We start from the raw sequence: 18,816 nt of genomic DNA on the forward strand, positions 1-18,816 counted from the left end.
AGCATTGGCTCCAGTGGCGCTTCCTGTCTCCCCCGCCATCCTTACTATCCGGAAGCCCTCTCGTCCACTCTGCCTCACACTGTGCACACCCTTGCACCTGCAGCTGCCCCCACCCTACCCTCTGGAATGGCTGCAGAGAGCAGCCTTCCCTCACCCTCTCTTGCCCTTTTGTCTGCTGTCCACTCTGAAGCCTGGGTTATATTTTAAAATTAAATCTGATTGCATTACCTCCCCCACTTAGATCCTTACCATGGCCTCTCATTGCTCACAGGACAAAGATTAGAATCCTTGGAGAGGCCCAAAAGCAGCACACGGCCTGGCCCTTTCTCCTACCCTGGGGCCCTGTGAGGCCTTCTCTCCCAGGTCCTGAACTTGCTGCTCCCCACCCCTGCAACACCTTCCCCGGACACCTTCCTCTTGGCCCTCGTTGACTACAGCTCCCACCTTGTGGTACAGCTCAGCAGGGCCTGTCCTGACCCCTTTGTGTGGGTGACATTCCTCTGTCATATTCTTCATGGCACTAAACTCTTTCATTTGAGGACATTTCCTTTCACTTGCAGTGGCATGGTCATAGTTATTCACGTTTCATCTCTCCGGCTGTGAACTCCCCGAGGCGGGAGCCGTCGCTATCTTGGCTCCGACTGTGGCTGCCACATGGAGACCTTCATGTGTGTTTGTTGGGTGAATTAACTCAAGTGCATAATAACAAAAACAAATGGAAATCTTCCTCTGGAAAGACGGAAGACTGTTAGGGGGCAGCTCACGTGGAAACGGCTTTGCATCTCCATGCCCATCCCCACTTCTGGGTCCTCCTTACCATCCCGTGACATCCTCTCCGCACCTTTCTCCCTCTCTCTGGGCTCTACAGCTGGTCACTTCCCACACATGGTCGCATGAGTAGAGGCTTAGCAAGGAGTGCATTATGGAGGACAGATTTCTGCTACCGACTGCACCAAAGTGGAACCACAGCTTCCATCTGGCTCCGGCTCTTTGGAAGAATTTCACTTCTTTTGTTACCTCTCATCTTACCTATGTGTAACCACACGTTTTGGTCTTTTTCTTAAATCTTTTAGATAATCATCAGATAAGTTAACTTACCTGTTACTCTACCACTTTCTGCCTTGCCTTTTCTTTTTTTTTTTTTTTTTTTTTTTTGAGACGGAGTCTTGCTCTGTCACCCAGGCTGGAGTGCAGTGGCGCGATCTTGGCTCACTGCAAGCTCCACCTCCCGGGTTCATGCCATTCTCCTGCCTCAGCCTCTCCGAGTAGCTGGGACTACAGGCGCCCACCACCACGCCCGGCTAATTTTTTGTATTTTTAGTAGAGACGGGGTTTCACCGTGGTCTCGATCTCCTGACCTCGTGATCCGCCCGCCTCGGCCTCCCAAAGTGCTGGGATTACAAGCGTGAGCCACCACACCCGGCCTGCCTTGCCTTTTCTTCAGGCCACCCCCAAGTGCTATAACCTGCCCAAAGGTTAGGACATACACGCTGCCACACGTTGATCTCTGGGCATAACCAAGATGGCATAAACACCAGCATTCCCAATTTTTCTTTGTCTCTTCAGAATGCTGACAGGCAAAGAAGAGCATTTTCTTTAGTCTCCAAATGTGTGGCTCACGCCTGTAATCCCAACACTTTGTGAGGCCGAGGCAGGTGGATTACCTGAGGTCCGGAGTTCAAGACCAGCCTGACCAATCTGGTGAAATCCCGTCTCTACTAAAAGTACAAAAATTAGCCAGGCGTGGTGACGGGCGCCTGTAGTCCCAGCTACTCTGGAGACTGAGACAGGAGAATTGCTTGAACCTGGGAGATGGAGGTTGCACTGAGCTGAAATTGTGCCACTGCACTCCAGCCTGGGTGACACAGCGAGACTCCGTCTCAAAAAAAAAAAAAAAAGTGATGTGTGCTTATTAAAATTGCTGCATATATTTGCTAACAAGAGTGAGAAGATTGACAAGTTTCAAAACATGATTTAGATTCAGTTTACTTGGCAAAGTGTCTCTCTCTCTCTCCATAATACATATATTTCAAGGAAAATATTAGATATTACAAAAAGCCACCCTCATCTTTTACTGTCTTATCAAGATGAGTTATTTTTTCCAAAATATCAATTTTTAGCATTTGATTTTCCTACCAATTATTAAGATAGACCTTTAGGATGGAGTGAAAATATTTTAGTGTCAGTTAGTTTATTCTAAGCTATGTTTTTTTTTTTCGTTTTTTAAATCTTTAAAATTTTACGTGAGTTATCAGTGAAACCAATATAATCCAAGATGTTTCTCTCTCTCTCTTTTTTTTTGTTAGAAAATTGCCCCACAAATGGTTTAGGCAAGGTAAAAACCAGAGGTCGATAGGTAGATTCATATGTACCTATCCCTTGTTGCTGTTCTTGGTCAAAAATTAAGGTGAGAAGTTGCCCTGTTGTACTTCTGTTTCAGATTAAGACTGTCGAATTACCCCATGATATCGAATGTGTATTTTCTCCATTTTAGCACTTTAAAGATCAGAATTCTGTATCTAAAAACTTGTCTAAGTCTGCGATTCTTTATAAAGGGCCAAATCCATGTTTTTAACCTCACTTGAAGTCGTCCTTTGAACATCGGCTGTCCCTGGCAAATAATGATTGACTCTGGGAGATTGGTCTCCACTGACATATCCTTAACAGGAATCGAAAGTTATGGCAGCTCCTGAGTTCAGCGGTCCCCACGTGCGTAACAGCAGTCCGTGAGTTTACATAATTGTGGGCCCTGGCTGAGTCATTTTATATCTCGCCATGTGGCTTCTCCGTACTCAGCAGGTGAGTGGAAGCGCCCAGCCATAAGCAGACTTTTCTGGAATCAACAAAACCGTGTTTTTATTGCGGCAGCCTTGGCGAGGAATCCAGAAGTTTCGGGTTGGCTTTGAGGTAGCCATTCTGTTGTCTGCACATCTAACGTGCATTCCCATGCCTGTTTAAGGTGGACTTTTAATAATCTAAATGGCCCCAGTAGAAGACATTTCAGTAAATCGGGGAATGCGTATACAATGTAACAGCATGTAGCCATGTCAAAGTCCCGTTGAGGAATAATACTTAGTGACTGCCATGGTTTGCACCTGTTCGCTCCAAACCTCCTGTTGAAATGTGGCCTCCCGTGTTGGAGGTGGGCCTAGCAGGAATGTTTGGGTCATGGGGGCAGATCCCTTATGAATGGCTTTGTGCTGTCCTCACAGTAGTGAGTGATTTCTCACTTTGTTAGTTCAGGCAGAGTTGGTTGTTTGAAAGAGGCTGGGACCACCTCTTCTCTCGCCATGAGATGCGTGGGCTCCCCCGGGCCTTCCACTGTGCGTAGAAGCTTCCCGAGGCCTCACCAGAGGCTGAGCAGATGATGGTGCCGTGCTTGTACAGGCTGCAGAACTGAGAGCCAGAGTAACCCGTTTTTTCTTTGTAAATGATCCAGTCTCGGGTATTTCTTCATAGCAGTACAAAACAGACTAACATAGTGACACTGGAAAGTGTTTAATAAAAATGCTGGGTAATAGTTATTGAGCATAAATGATGTGCCAGACACATATGTTAATACATTTCATCCTCAAAAACTATATACGTATCTTCCCAAGTTCACAGAGTGAGTGGGAACCACTAGGCACCCCTGCCTCTGTACCATGTATCACCTCCTTTTTATTTTCTAAAACAATGCATAGGATAACGATCACAGTTTCTATCCAACATTACATACACATACGTGTGTGTATGTCCGGCTCTCTGGAGGCAAGATGATCGGCAATTTTAATTTTTTTCTTTGTGCTTCCCAATTTTTCTGCAGCATGGATGGATAAATGTTATAAGAAGAAAAAAAAAGAGTGGATTTCCTTAGCACTAGGTATGTTTAGACAAAGTAGGAAGAGAAACAGTTTCAAAACAGAATAATGATCCACCTTCCTACAATGTTATGTGCCCTGATGTCTTCATTACTGGGAGAAATTAAGGACTGACCACAGTCGACTCTGCGAGGGAGACCGGTTTCTGTCCAGTTGTTGGACATTTGCAGGTGACTTGGTCAAGGTCAGGATGAATCTAAGATAACGTTCAAGCTCAGCTAAAGAAGTTTTTTTTTCCTACAAAAGTACGTATTTAGGATGCTTTGCCCAAGCTCCACTTTTTTATTACTCTGAGAGCTGCTTCCCTTGCCTGAGAATCCCCAGACCTCCTTACCTCTATGCTGTGACTAAGCCCCACTCGTCAATCATCTTGGAGAAAAAATTTCCCTCCCTGCATCATGACCATCCTTGTTTCACGCATTAAAGCAGCTGAAAGCACTAAAACTCCTTTATTCCACAAGAGGCTCTTCCCGCCTCTCCCCAGCGTGGAGCCGAGCCCCTGCCTCCGTGCCTCCATTGTGTCCTGGCAGCACTGTGTCCTGCTGGCAGCATCTTCAGCAAGTTACTTGTTTTGTTTTGTTTTGTTTTCGTTTCTTTTTTCCTACCAGAAAGTGAGTTCTGCAAAGGCAGGGACTTATCTGTCTGACAGTCTGTGCTGCCTGTGCATTGCCGGCATGCAGGGTGCTTTCCAGAGGGAAGTGACACACACGTGCCTCTTGTGAATCGTCATCTCAGGCATGCCAGCTCTTGAGGCCACACTTAGACTAAGACGCCAGAGTAGTCAGTCTCGGGTGCAGGAGTCAAGAAAAATAGATTGGGTAGAGAATAAGAGCAATTTTGAGAGCCTTATGGAAAAACAAAACAGACATTACCAAAGGATGAAGGACACGAGCCTCATGCTTTTACTAAGCTGTATGAATGACATGGGGAAGCAACTTATGTTATTAGTGAAAGGTTCTTTCTTTCTCTCTCTCTTTTTTTTTTGAGACAGAGTCTCGCTTTGTCGCCTAGGCTGGAGTGCGGTGGTGCAATCTCGGCTCACTACAACCTCCACCTCCTGGATTCAAGCGATTCTCAAGACTCAGCCTCCTGAATAGCTGGGACTACAGGTGCCCGCCACCACGGCTGGCTAATTTTTGTATTTTTTGTAGAAATGGAGTTTCGCCATGTTGGCCAGGTTGGTCTCGAACTCCTGAACTTAAGTGATCTGCCTGGGATTACAGGCGTGAGCTACCGTGCCCGGCTGGGAAAGGTTGTTTTTAAATTTTTTTTTTTTTTTACTTTTATCTTTTTGAGGGTCTCCCTCTGTTACCCAGGCTGGAGTACAGTGGTGCAGTCACTGCTCACTGAAGCCTCAGCCCCTTGAGCTTATGCCACCCTCCCACCTCAGCCTCTCATGTAGCTGGGACTGCAGGGGTGTGCCACCATGCCCAGCTAATTTTTTAAAATTGTATTTTATAGTTATGGGGGTCTCACAATGTTGCCCAGGTTGGCTTTGAACTTGGGCCCAAGTGATTCTGCTGCCTAGGCCTATTGTACTTGCATGATGGAAATTGAATATAAAGGCCTGTGTTGTTTTAATCCATGTTTATGGACAAGTTACAGTCTCCTGTTGTCATCTGTGTCTTCTGAAGGAGTCACCTGTTTGGTTAAATAAATTCTGGCCATTTTCTCTTAATTCATTTGCCTGAAAAAAAAAAATTTTATTCTACCTCTCCTTTGAACAGCATCCTGGTGGGGAAGAAGTTTTAAGGGAACAAGCTGGAGGTGACGCTACTGAGAACTTTGAGGATGTTGGGCACTCTACAGATGCCAGGGAAATGTCCAAAACATACATCATTGGGGAGCTCCATCCAGTAAGTACATTTTGGGGGCCCTTTCTTATTTGTATTTAAGGCTATCAGATGACCTTACCCAAGTCTGTAAGCTTGCATGTATACACATTTTAAAAGGAGTAAAGCAAAAACAACTCCTGATTTTAGGACACCATTTTTGTCATAAATAAATTGACCAAAAATATCTTTGCATTTCACTGTTGCTTTTTTTTTTTTTTTTTTTTTTTTTTTTTGAGACAGGTCTTACTCTGTCACCCAGGCTGGAGTGCAGTGGCACGATCATGGCTCACTGCAGCCTCAACCTCCTGGGCTCAAGTCATCCTCCCGCCTCAGCCTCTTGGTAGCTGGGACTATAGGCACACACCTCCACGCCTGATAAATTTCATAGTTTTTGTAGAGACGAGGTTTCATGGTGTTGCCCAGGCTGGTCTCAAACTCCTGGACTCAAGCAATCCACCCACCTCGGCCTCTCAAAGTGTTGGGTTTACAGGCATGAGCCCCCGCACCTGGCCTGGTTGCATTTTTTTACTGGCACTTCCTTTTAGTCAGCATGCTCCACCCCACAGCCACGCACTGGGGAGTCTGCTCAGTCCTAGAAATTCCATGGGGCAAAACGTTTTACAAGGTGGGGAGAATCAACCCAGCATTGCTTTCCTTCCTTTTCTGACCAAAATATTTTTATTAAGAATCCCACTTCTACTTTCATCAGACCAAGGATATTTTAGTTCTCAAAAATGATTTAAAAGATATAAAAACAGAGCTATGTGAAATGAATAAGCTCTGCCTTCTGTAGAGCTAGCACATTGTCTGTATTCTGCTCACTGTACCCCAGACCTTCGAGAATATCAGCTCTGGACCAATCCATTGACCAACTTTTGGAAAACACTGGCCTAATTTGGCTTTTCTTTTCTTTTTCCTTTTTTTTTTTTTGAGACAGAATCTCGCTGTGTTGCCCAGGCTGGAGTGCAATGGCGCGATCTTGGCCCACTGCAACCTCCACCTCCTGGGTTCAAGCAATTCTCCTGCCTCAGCCTGGGATTACAGGCACCCACCACCATGCCTGGCCAATTGTTTTGTATTTTTAGTAGAGAGGGGGTTTCGCCATGTTGGCCAGGTCGGCCTCGAACTCCTGACCTCAGGTAATCCACCTACCTCGGCCTCCCAGAGTGCTAGAATTACAGGTGTGAGTCACTGCGCCTAGCCCTAATTTGGCTTTTCTATAAACACTGGGCTGTGTTATGGTTTTAGACCCCTCTATGGCAGTTGTAAATGACCATGTTAAATGTCACTAGTCTATCAACCTAAGTTATCAGGAAAATCGCTGAAAACTTGGAAAGAAGTTGCCGAGCGCTCTGAGCTTCTGGATTGGATCCCGGGGCTGCACACTCAGCTGCCGTGTCCACTTCTGGGAGTGCCTGGCTCCGTCCTGCCTTCCCACTTGTGGTGCATGGTGAGCAGCCCACCAGAAGGGGACAGAGGCCTGCTAGGAGCCCGCTCTGCTCTCATAAGAAAAAAATGGAGAGGCAAATAGCCTCATTCCAAGTGAGCAAACTGAGAGACTCTTAAAGAGTATAGGAAAAGTCTTATCATATACCACTGATGCTTCCTGCAATGACTGTGAATGAAGGAGAGGTTACTTTAGGTTCTTTGTAGAAGGCTCGAAAGTAGGAAATCCATTTGAGAACAACTTCATTGAGTGGGGAGGTTTGTTTGATTTTGTTTTGGTGGTAGTAGATATGTACTTTGAGGGAGTAAGCTTCATTTATCTGACAAGTTTATTTGCCCCTATATTTTCATCCCATACTTCATAAAGGCAAAGTTGTTTCAGGGTCTTCAGGGAGGCCTGCCCTTACACATGCCTGATCCCATCCTTGTTTCCAGCTATGGGTCAGGTTTCAGGCCCTGACTGTGGCACTTCTGCTTCACCTGCCTGCTGGGCTTCCCCCTGGCCAGGCTTTAAACACACTGTATTTTTGACAGCTTCAGCCTGAAGTTGAAATAGTTTATGACTCCAAAACTGGGAGATTGCAGGGCTGAACTGAAGATATCACACACGTAAGAGATACATGCACAATCTCAAATGGAATTTGAGAGGACAGAAGGGAAGGATTAGTCTTCAGCTCCTCCCTGAATTACGTATCGCAATCTGAGTCTAATAAATGTGTGTGCACATCAACATGTACAGAGGGCTGTCGTGGGTGCTGTTCTAAACTTTGGAACTCTAAATAGAAAATATCTCTTGGCACTTAATCTGCTACTAATTTTTGCTGTTAAATCAGATGGATCAGACTTTGTGTTTAATAGCTAAATGTTGAATCTGAAATGGGAATTACTGAATTGTAATTAAAAAAATCTCAAAGTCAGCATTTTGGAAGTGGTACTTTTGTAGATTTTCAAATTCCATAATGTGCCTTATTTTTTCATTGCAGGATGACAGACCAAAGTTAAACAAGCCTCCGGTAAGTGTGACCATCGCAAGTGTCTCTGGAGTTTTCATTGTCTTTAATACTTGTCAAACTGCAGCCAGAGGGTTTTTATTTACCTGACTGAGGCCAGCACAGGTCTTTCTAGATAAATGAATATGTAACCTACTGGCTCAGCAAATATTTTTTATTTACGGAAACCTGTCAGTATGATTTGTTAGGATGGCTTGTGTGTAATTTTTTTAAGGTCGTCAATAAACTACTTTTTTCATCATAATTATCAATATGTACCCTTTGAAGAGCTACTTTTTATAGTGGCACTGTGCTTCTGATCTAAAAGATTTGACACAAGCCTTATTTTCAGAGAACTTAAAATCTGAATGGATAGTGGTTTTATTACTTAAATCTTTAAGGGTGTGTCTCATGTCTTCTTCATCTTTAAGTCTCTTGGGCATAGTAGGTGTTCAATAAATATTTGTCAGATGAATTTAATGAAATTAAATAATACCCTTTTGACTTACTTTTCCTTGGGAAAGGAAAATAACTCTGGCAATACTAGTTTTATGTTCTGATTCACTAGCCTTTCTCTCTGAACTGACCATCTCACTTATATTTGAAGATAAATGTAGGGTGAGAATGGAAGAGCACAGCCTAAGTTCCTGAAAAGTACAAGTAGGCAAAATAGTTTCTAGTGTCTAATTAAAGGACTATGGGGGAAAGTTTTGCTTAGAACAAATAACAAAAAAGAAAGTATAATTGTTCGTTTTGGTGTAAATTCTTGGTTTTATTAGAGAAAGTGCAATAGCAAGACCCAGCTGAGCTTGTGTTGGGAACTGGTGAGCTGATTTTTTGAGCTGTTGCTGCCAAGACATCATCTTTAATCTACAAAAGGATCAAAGCAGTTAATCCAATAACATAAGCATAAAGGCCACATTTCCCTCAACACCCCTGATAGTACAATAAAAGTCTTGTGTAATACTGTTTAGTACAAAGCAATTTTATTTATATTCTCTCCTTATTCAAGAAAGACTTAAGTTCAATGTTAATGATAGGAGTACTTCCACAAGATAAAAAATTGACTTCAGAATCTGAATGGCCTCTGTGACAATTGCTTAGAATCCTTGCTGTGAGATCATTGGACTTTAGCGTCTTTTTTGAGGCTACTTTTTGGACAGCTGAAATTCTGTGATGCATAAAGTTTTTCCTTTTTCTCTGAAGTCTCTTAAGGGAAGAATATATATATATATATATATATATATATATATATATATATATATATTTAATCATGTGTTCAACATGTTAATCATTTTGGTATAAGTCATTTAGCTATAGCAAAACAAAGGTTTAAGATTCATTAGATGAACTTAGATGACTGCAGGGCCAGCCGTTTCCCTAACCATAAAGACTACAAGCAGAAAACACTTGTAGGTGTAAGATTGTACACGTGTCTCCTGCCATAACTACTTTCAGTTTGAAGGACAAAGACTTTCCTCCTTTATTTGCTTTTAGAACACGTGTATTACAACCTATACTCTGTTGGATTAATTGCCCGTTACTATTTATTGTTCCTATTGGATTAATTGCCCGTTGGATTAATTGCCTGTTACTATTTATTGTTCTTATTTTTTATTTATTGTTCTTATTTTCTATTTTAAAGTGGCAGTTGCTTTGATACTGAGAATATTTTGGGAACAGAGCAAGTTTATGTGGTAAATTCCGGAACTTTAGCTTTTAGTTTCAAAGAAAGCTTTCCTGACAACATTGAGTGACAGCCCTTTGTGTGTTAAGACATGGCTTACTTCATTCCAGCATTAGCAGTTGATATTTGATCAGCTTGTTAGATGTAGAAGGTCTCACTGAAGTTTGAGAATCCTAGTAACTTTTTAAAGTAGATTTTTGTTTGTTTGTTTGCTTGCTTGTTTTTGAGACGAAGTTTTGCTCTTGTCACCCAGGCTGGAGTGCAATGGCGTGATCTGGGCTCACTGCAACCTCCATCTGCTGGGTTCAAGCGATTCTCCTGCCTCAGCCTCCCGAGCAGCTGGGATTACAGGTGCCTGCCACCATGGCCAGCTAATTTTTGTATTTTTAGTAGAGATGGGGTTTCACCATGTTGGCCAGGCTTGTCTTGAACTCCTGACCTCAGGCATTCGTCCGCCTCAGCCTCCCAAAGTGCCGAGATTACAGGCGTGAGCCACGGCACCCAGCCTAAAGTAGATGTTTTTACTCTCTTCAGAGATTTTACAGATTAACTAACGTCTGAGTATTTTTTAAACAACTCTTCTTTATTGTGACTTTGCTTCAGTGAAAGCAGAACCGGAAGAATGTGGGACAAGAATTTGCTGGCCTTTTTGAGGGGCCATAAGCAGATGAAATGAAATACATGAGCACTTTTCTGGATGTATCTTTCTTGTGCTTTTGGTTTAGCAGAAGTAAAGAGTGTCCTTAGGGATTTCTTTTGTCATGTGTCTGTATAACCATCCACCCATCTCCAGGTTGAAGAATGTACACTGTGGTCTGAAGTTTTGAAATGTTGCCTCCTTAAAGTATCTAGGTGAATAGTGAAATAAAATGCAGTAAAGATTATTAGCTTGAACCTGCCCTAAGGAAAGCACAGTGTTAAGTTACCAAATTATTTGTAGACTTAGAAATCATGCATTTTAATCGAACATAAATGTTTCTATCACATTTGCTTACATAGAGCGTATTAGTCGTAGCAATAGGCCTTCTTGGTTATAGTTTTTAAAGCATTCTTGTAGAAATTATTTGGTCCTCACAGTATCTCCATGTTAGACCTGCCAAGGGAGGTAAGTACATTGCAGCTGGGAAGTGTTAAGCACCCGGCTCACAGACACGCTCCAGAACCATCTAGCACCCATCTCAGGCTGGTCAGTTACAGTCCCTTAAGCTTCTCCTCTAGGTTCTGGGCTTGCCGTGTTAGACGTCACTCTGTCAGTATTTTAAGGGAGATAGGCTTCCCACTAAAGTTTACATTAGATGAACTTACAAATGAGATGACTCTGATTCACAAAAGCTTGTTGGGCTTTGCATGCTTTTCATAATTTATGGAGCTTACTGTAATTTACACTGATTCACATGACTTTTATAAGTCATTATGCATGCCATACTTATTTTACTTTTTTGAGACGGGGTCTCACTCTGTTGCCCAGGCTGGAGTGCAGTGGCATGGACCTCGACTCACTGCAACATCCACCTCCCGGGGTCAAGCAATCCTCCCACCTCAGCCTCCCGAGTAGCTGGACCATAGGCACACAGCACTGTGCCCAGCTGATTTTTGTATTTTTCTGTAGAGACAGGGTTTCACCATGTTGCCCAGACTGGTCTCGAACTGCTGGACTCAAGCAACCCACCAGTCTCAGCCTCCCAAAGTGCTGGGATTACAGGCATGAGCCACCATGCCCAGATTTTGACACACTGATTTAATTGTTAACCTCTTTTTACTGAAGTTGAACCCTCAAAGTCATGGAGTGAACAGGTGGCAGAGCCAATCATAAAAACCATATTCTTTCTCCTTGTTCATTGCTGACATACTTTGATAGTTACGTCCCTAAACCCAAGTGAGGCCCTCAGGGCATTGACCACTAAAGACCAATTACTTTTTCATCAAAGTGCAAAGTGGTATTTCAAACTTCCTTTAACTGTCAAGCATCCTGGGCTACAGAGCCAAGAAGATAATCAACAATCAAAAGGTGATGTGATTATTTCAAGTTCCCCTCTTTAGAGTTCATGCCTGTTGCTGGTGATGCTGGTGCCAGAGTAGTGTTTTAACCTTAGCGCTCACCCATGGTAACCACGAAGGCAGCAGGAGGGCAGGTGGGAGGTTCCAGAGTTGTCAGCACGTTGGTGAAATGCCTGCACTCATTTTAACGATGCCGTGGATGTTTGTGTTTGCCTTCCGTTGGCTGTTTCAAGCTTAACTTTCTAGTTTGACAATCATATTCTACCTTCAGTGATTCTTTTGTTTCAGAACTGATCGTGTCCTCTAATAGCTGACTAATATTTTTGTATGTTTTGATTATTTCTAGTAATCTTTGTTAATTTTATTCATATATACACAGTTTGGAAAATCCTCTTGCTGTAGTTATGAATACTTTTTATAGATGCTAAGATTTTAAAATTGCTGGAATAGATAATAAATTTGCAATTTTCTTTTTAAATGACTTACCTTTTTTCCCCTACTGTGTCAGGAACCTTAAAGGCGATGTTTCAAGGTTGGTGGGTCTCATAACTGCTTTGCTTGCTTTTCCCTGAAAGGGGTGTGTCTTTTCACGGGAGTTTCTCTAACATGCTTTGCAGAGTGATGCTTGCCTTACTGCAGGCCACTGATTGTTTTGCTAATGCTTTTTATCTGTGCTTTGGGAAACTGCAGATCTAAAGCTGTCTTATTTATGGCAACTTCTGTTTGAGGCCCTAATGCTTATGTTGGTGTGGAACATCAAAAGAATGCTTCTTAACCCATTTTCAAGCCCCAAAAAGTTTATATTTCACTAGACCTTAGCTTTTCAGCTGTTTGGAGAAGTATGCGTTTTTTCCAGAATGGTTGTCCATTCACTTTAGTGCTACTCAAAAGAGCTGCTCCCAGAAAGCCCTGGAGGATAAAAACAGGGCTTCCTTATTTGGGGATTTGCTGTTAGGCTGACAGTGACCAGCTGGTGACAAATGTGACACCAGGCACAGCAGTCCTGTGAGGCTGGTCTGGTGTCTTGCTGGTACCGTCTGGTCAGAATTAAAGCAGCCCCCCGGGAAAGTTGGCCTAGAATGGGGAACTTAAAATGGCAGTCTTTTTTTTCTTTTTGGTTCACATGTATTTAATGTAATTTAGGTACACTTTTTTGCATCTGTCAGATTTGAATGAAATAACTGATTTTTTTATTGAACATTGTGTTCATGCTTTTGAAGAATTAAACTGCTTTTTCTAAAGGTGACGTGGGATTATGTGTATGTGAACATGAATGTCTGTTTTCAGTTTCTGCATTAAAGTATTTAGATGCCTAGCGTGTGCAAGATATTTTATGTAGCATATTAATTTTGAATGTTTTTAAATTATTGAGGTTATGTCCTTAAGTAAATATAGATAATGATTAAAATGTTTTATTCTGGAAAAAAACAAAGTTAGGCATTTTAGTGAAAAGAAGTTTATAATTTTCCCTTTCGACATCTTCTGAAGAATGCATTATATAAAATATTGTGTTCTTATTTTCAAACAGGATTTTAGTCAATGGAATAAGTTCAGCATTCCCCTGAACTTACTTTACTTTTTCCTCTCGTGTTTCAGGAAACTCTTATCACTACTGTTGATTCTAGTTCCAGGTATGTGGTAGCTTTCTTTTAAAGCAGTGGTGGCTGGGAGGGCTCATGGGTCCAGGTTGGACAAGGTGCGTCCCCCACCTTCTGGGTTCCTGGGCCTGACACTGTGCTGTCTCAGCAACTTTCCACTGAAGGCCAGACTGTTCAGAGCACTCAGCCTCAAACTTTCAGGTAGCCGACTGTGAACACCGTCCACAGCCACGTGATCTAGCTGGCTGGCTGCATCCACCCCAAGGAACAAACAGAACAATTGCATTTCCTTTTCCCCCAGGGCAGCATCTTAGGCGGCCAGTCCCACAGCGCCTGCCTGGCTCATCCAGGCAGACATTCCATTTCCTTCCTTTCAATCCATGTCTGTTTCTTAAACTCTAGTGATTACATTTCCCTAAGCATGGGTTGGTTTTCCTTTGTCATTTTTATTAGCTTTAAAGTTGAAGCTGGTAATCTATGTGTAGCACGACTCAATTGTTCTAGGCACCAGATTTGTTTATGATAGTCCAAGTGCATATTAACATCTTTGGCAGCTCTACCGTATTGACTTCTGTAGTAGCCACTTTTTTGGACCCAAGCTCAAAACCACACATTTGTATTTCATCCTGTCAAATTTAACTGCCTCAGTATGTTGGTGTTCTGGAATATTCCCTGCCTGCAGGCAGTATTTCACCTTACTCTTCATTAACAAGCCAGTTTCTTTCTAAGTGAAATTGAAAAACCCCACCAAACCCCACTAAGACAAAAGTTACACTTGGGATTCTTATGAAAGTTACACTTGTAATCCTTACGAAAGGATTACACTTATAGTCCCTATGAAACAGATATGTACACCAAGTCTATTTCTAAAGCCTACACATTAATTTCCATTTTTCTAAGAAATTAAAGATCGAAATCTAAAGATTCAAATCTAATTTAAAGATTCAAATAGAAATTATAGCTCATCCCTCCTTTATCCCTGATTTGATTTGTAATCTGTAATTTATAGATCACAATTCTATGCATCAGGACTGTAAACTTAGGCTTTTTTTTTTTTTTTTTTTTTGGTGAATTTAGGCCTGTGGACCACACATAAGTAGTCTGGCCATTCTGTTTCTTAACCCTTTGAATCCACTTCAGCACAGATTGTAAAGATTAGCTTTTCCAAACCTAAGCTTACAGCTGTGGTGTTAATGGCAGCCTTAGTAATCACAGGGCCCATAACTTTACAGCTGGTGGGGCATTCGTTTTTTGTTTGTTTATTTTTGTTAGTTTGTTTTGATAGTCTCGCTCTATTGCACTGGCTGGAGTGCAGTGGCATGATCTCGGCTCACTGCAACCTCCGCCTCCCAGGTTCAAGCGATTCTCCTGCCCCAGCCTCCCCAGTAGCTGGGATTACAATTAGCTACTGCCACCATGCCCAGCTAATTTTTGTATTTTTTGGTAGAAGGTTTTTACCATGTTGGCCAGGCTGGTCTCAAACTCCTGACCTCAAGTGATCCGTCCACCTTGGCCTCCCAAAGTGCTGGGATTACAGGCGTGAGCCACTGCGCCCAGCCAAGTGGGGCATGAGTTTTTTCGTAAAGCCAGCAGGGCAGAGTGATTCCTAGTATAGCAGGGCATGTGTTACACTCATGTCACTTTTAGCAAATCCAGGTTGCCTTTTCAGCAAAATTCATTACAGAGTTAAGAAAAACATGCCCTGGTAATTTTCTGTTAGAAGGGGAAAAGAGTTTGAGTTCACCACAGTGCACATCATGTCAGCATCATTGCTTTTTGTGTCTTTCTAGTTGGTGGACCAACTGGGTGATCCCTGCCATCTCTGCAGTGGCCGTCGCCTTGATGTATCGCCTGTACATGGAGCAAGACTGAACACCTCCTCAGAAGTCAGCGCAGGAAAAGGCTGCTTTGGACACAGGAGAAAAGAAGCCATTGCTAACTACTTCAACTGACAGAAAACTTCACTTGAAAACAATGATTTTAATATGTCTCTTTCTCTTTCTTCCGACATTAGAAACAAAACAAAAAGAAGTGTCCTTTCTGCGCTCAAATTTTTCGAGTGTGCCTTTTTATTCATCTACTTTATTTTGATGTTTCCTTAATGTGTAATTTACTTATAATAAGCATGATCTTTTAAAAATATATTTGGCTTTTAAAGTATGCACCATGTTTGCCTGTTTGGTGTATAATTGTCTTTAATGTTTAGAATCTGATTATTTAGAGGAATCCTTCAATGTGTTACTCATTGAGACCCAGGGAAGCCATATGACTGGAGGTGGGGGAAATAGGTTTGAGTGTCTCCTTTCACATCGTCACATCTCATTGAGTAACCATGTATCGTATGCTTCCGATGTAGTTTCTTTTTTTCAAGGAAATTAAGAAAGGCCAGAAATTATAGTTTAAGGATTTCTAATAATTGTTCTACTTGAAATAGATCTTAAAAAGAAAGTAGCGGCTGGGCATCGTGGCTCACACCTGTAATCCCAGCACTTCGGGAGGCTGAGGTGGGTGGATCACTTGAGGTCAGGAGTTCAAGACCAGCCTGACCAACATGGTGAAACCCTGTCTCTACTAAAAATACAAAATTAGCAGGGCATAGTGGTGCATGCCGTAATCCCGGCTACTTGGGAGGCTGAGGCAGGAGAATTGCTTGAACCCAGGAGGCAGAGGTTGTAGTGAGCTGAGATTGCGCCATTGAACTCCAGCTGGGCAACAAGAGCGAAACTCTGTCTCAAAAAAAAAGAAAGTAGCCTACAGGGCCTATAAGAGAGACTTCTTATCTTCACTGATTGAAAAACATCAGCAACTTAAAAACACCTGACCCATGAGAGGGCGTCGCAACTGTCCATTCTCTCAGCTTACACGTATCATTGCAGACACTCTCAGCTTCATAGGCCCTAAAGTTTAAGAATTCCTCATTCAGGGGGTAGAATTGTTTATAAACTCTTCTAAGGAAAGGCTGGTTTTCTAATTTGTAAGGAGATTGTGGGACATTGGAATCTGATCTTTGAAGAAATTTAGCGGCTAGTGTCGAGCTCTGAAGAGTTCTGGTGTGGCTCTGTCTCCTCCTGGGGGCTCTAAGGGGCTGATTCAGTCATCTTACTTCCCATTTATTATTCTCTGCCTTATGTGTTATTGTTTTAAATGTGGAAACTTGAAAGCTGAATTTGTTAGACCCCAGTACATGTGTCATTGGCTGTGACTGCATTTGCACTGGCATGAGCTGACAAACCACGAGGTTCTTCAGAAGTGACCGCGTGCAGTGGAAAGGAATTGTGTTGTTCTTACAGAGTACGACCTTTATAATCAAATAGCATGCACCGCCTTTGCCTTCTTTAGTCACTGAAAGTTGACAAGTAGTTTCTATTTCAAAATAAATTACAACACTTGTTAAGGGACCTGTGTAAACATTTCAATATTTTTGGTTGTGATTTTTAGGTATAAAGCTTCACATTTTAGTACTTTTTAAAACATTGCTCCTAAATCAACTATGAAGTGAATCGAAGTGGGTCTGTCATACCTTAGATGACATTAAAGGGTTAACTTGTAAATCATTTTTAAGATGTTGAGTAATAGCATCTGTGTATCATTAAGAAACATAACAGTTGAACTTTGACATTTTTATCAGTGACTCAGCAATTTGCTGCTGTGGCTGGCAATTTTTCTTCATGTGTTTTGGGAACAACGTGGAGTAAAGGAGAGTTTACTTCCTAATTTTAACATTTACAGTTTGTGCAGCCAGACTCTCAAGGAAAGATATTTGACACTTTTTTCTCTATTGCTTTCCCTTCAGAGAGGTGAGACTTCAGAGGCTGCCCTTTCTCTTCATCTGCTGGTTGTGAAAGGAAAACATCTTGGGCCCCCAGAATCACTAAGGAAAACTCAAGCTGGAAACTGCTTAGGGCCAGCCTGCCTCCCATTCTACTCAGCCACCCCTCTGCTCACTGAGAGAGAGCCATATCTGATTGCTTCCTTTGGAAAGGCTAATCAGAAACTCAACGCAACCCTTTGTGTCTCACCTGTCTGTGATCTGGAAGCTCCCTCCCGCTTTGAGTCTCCCTGCCTTTGCTTCAAGACGTCCCGCCTTTCCAAACAGAACCAATGTACTTCTTACATATATTGATGTCTCATGTCTCCCTAAAATGCATAAAACCAAGCTGTGCCCCGACCACCTTGGGCACATGTCATTAGGACCTCCTGATGCTTTGTCACCGGCATGTCCTCAACCTTGGCAAAATAAACTTTCTTTTTTTTTTTGAGACGGAGTCTTGCTCTGTTGCCCAGGCTGGAGTGCAGTGGTGCGATCTTGGCTCATTGCAACCTCCAACTCCAGGGTTCAAGTGGTTCTCCTGCCCCAGCCTCCTGAGTAGCTGGGACTACAGGCGTGCACCACCACGCCCAGCTAATTTTTTTGTATTTTTAGTAGAGACGGGGTTTCATCATGTTAGCCAGGCTGATCTCGAACTCCTGACCTCAGGCAATCCATCCGCCTGGGGCTCCCAAAGTGCTGGAATTACAGGCACGAGCCACTGTGCTGGGCCTATTCCTTGACTTTCTTAATAAAGTTGTTTTCACCTTGCACTGCGGACTTGCCCTGAATTCTTTCATGTGCGAGATCCAAGAAGCCTCTCCTGGGGTCTGGATTGGGACCCCTTTCCTGTAACACAGGGACAGTGTTGGGTGCACGTGTGTCAGTGGCTCACCTCCTGGGTTTGAGTTGATGATTAGGGCTCTGGTTGGAACAGGCATCTCCCTTCCTCTGGAGGTGTCTAGATGAAGGCAAGTGGAAGTTCTGGAAGCAGATTTCTCCTTTGCAGGGTAGCTTTTCTAAGGGGTGTGCAGACACAGAGGGCGTCCGGATCCTCAGCTTCTACCTAGATTGTGGGAGTTTCCCTAGGCTGCTGTAACCAAGTACACCACAACTGGGTGGCTTAGAATAACAGAAATGTGTTCTCATAATTTAGAGGCCAGACGTTGTAAATGAAGGTTTCAGCCGGGCCACTCGCCCTCTGACACTCTGGGTGGAATCCTTCCTCACCTCTTCCAGCTGCCACTGGTGGCCGGCAGTCCTCAGCTGGCGGTCCTCACTTCACAGTCCTCGCCTTACAGTCCTCGCCTGGTGGTCCTTGATGTGGTCCTCACCTGGCAGTCCCCACCTTGTAGTCCTCACCTCGCAGTCCTTGGCTTGCGGCTGCATCGCCCAGGGCTCTGCCTCTATTGTCACTGACATTTTTCTCCCCTTGTGTCTCTGTCATAAGGACACATTGGATTACCTACCCCAGCACGACTTCATCTTAACTAATTACATCTTCATGATCCTGTTTCCACATAGTCACACTCTGAGGTGCTGGGGTTAGGACTTCAACATATGTTTTTGGGGGGACGCAGGTCAACCCATAGCAC

The 18,816-nt window shown here is 43.1% G+C and overlaps 1 protein-coding gene across 2 annotated transcripts in view; it reads left to right on the forward strand.

The window, feature by feature from the left end:
- The window catches only part of LOC100582484 (cytochrome b5), a 38,818-nt gene extending 23,245 nt beyond the window's left edge, over window positions 1-15,573 (forward strand). The window contains exons 2-6 of one of the 2 annotated variants that reach the window (XR_004029609.1): window positions 5,588-5,716; window positions 8,125-8,154; window positions 12,324-12,347; window positions 13,412-13,446; window positions 15,204-15,573. Coding sequence is in view for 1 of the 2 variants with exons in the window: in XM_030810268.1 (XP_030666128.1) it covers window positions 5,588-5,716; window positions 8,125-8,154; window positions 13,412-13,446; window positions 15,204-15,285 (276 nt within the window). In the remaining variant the exon portion in view is untranslated. The remainder of the gene's footprint in view (window positions 1-5,587; window positions 5,717-8,124; window positions 8,155-12,323; window positions 12,348-13,411; window positions 13,447-15,203) is intronic. The other variant, XM_030810268.1, reaches the window with a different exon arrangement.
- Window positions 15,574-18,816: the final 3,243 nt, after the last annotated feature.

The sequence above is a fragment of the Nomascus leucogenys genome, chromosome 4 (assembly GCF_006542625.1).
Source record: "Nomascus leucogenys isolate Asia chromosome 4, Asia_NLE_v1, whole genome shotgun sequence".
NCBI classification, from domain to species: Eukaryota; Metazoa; Chordata; class Mammalia; order Primates; family Hylobatidae; genus Nomascus; species Nomascus leucogenys.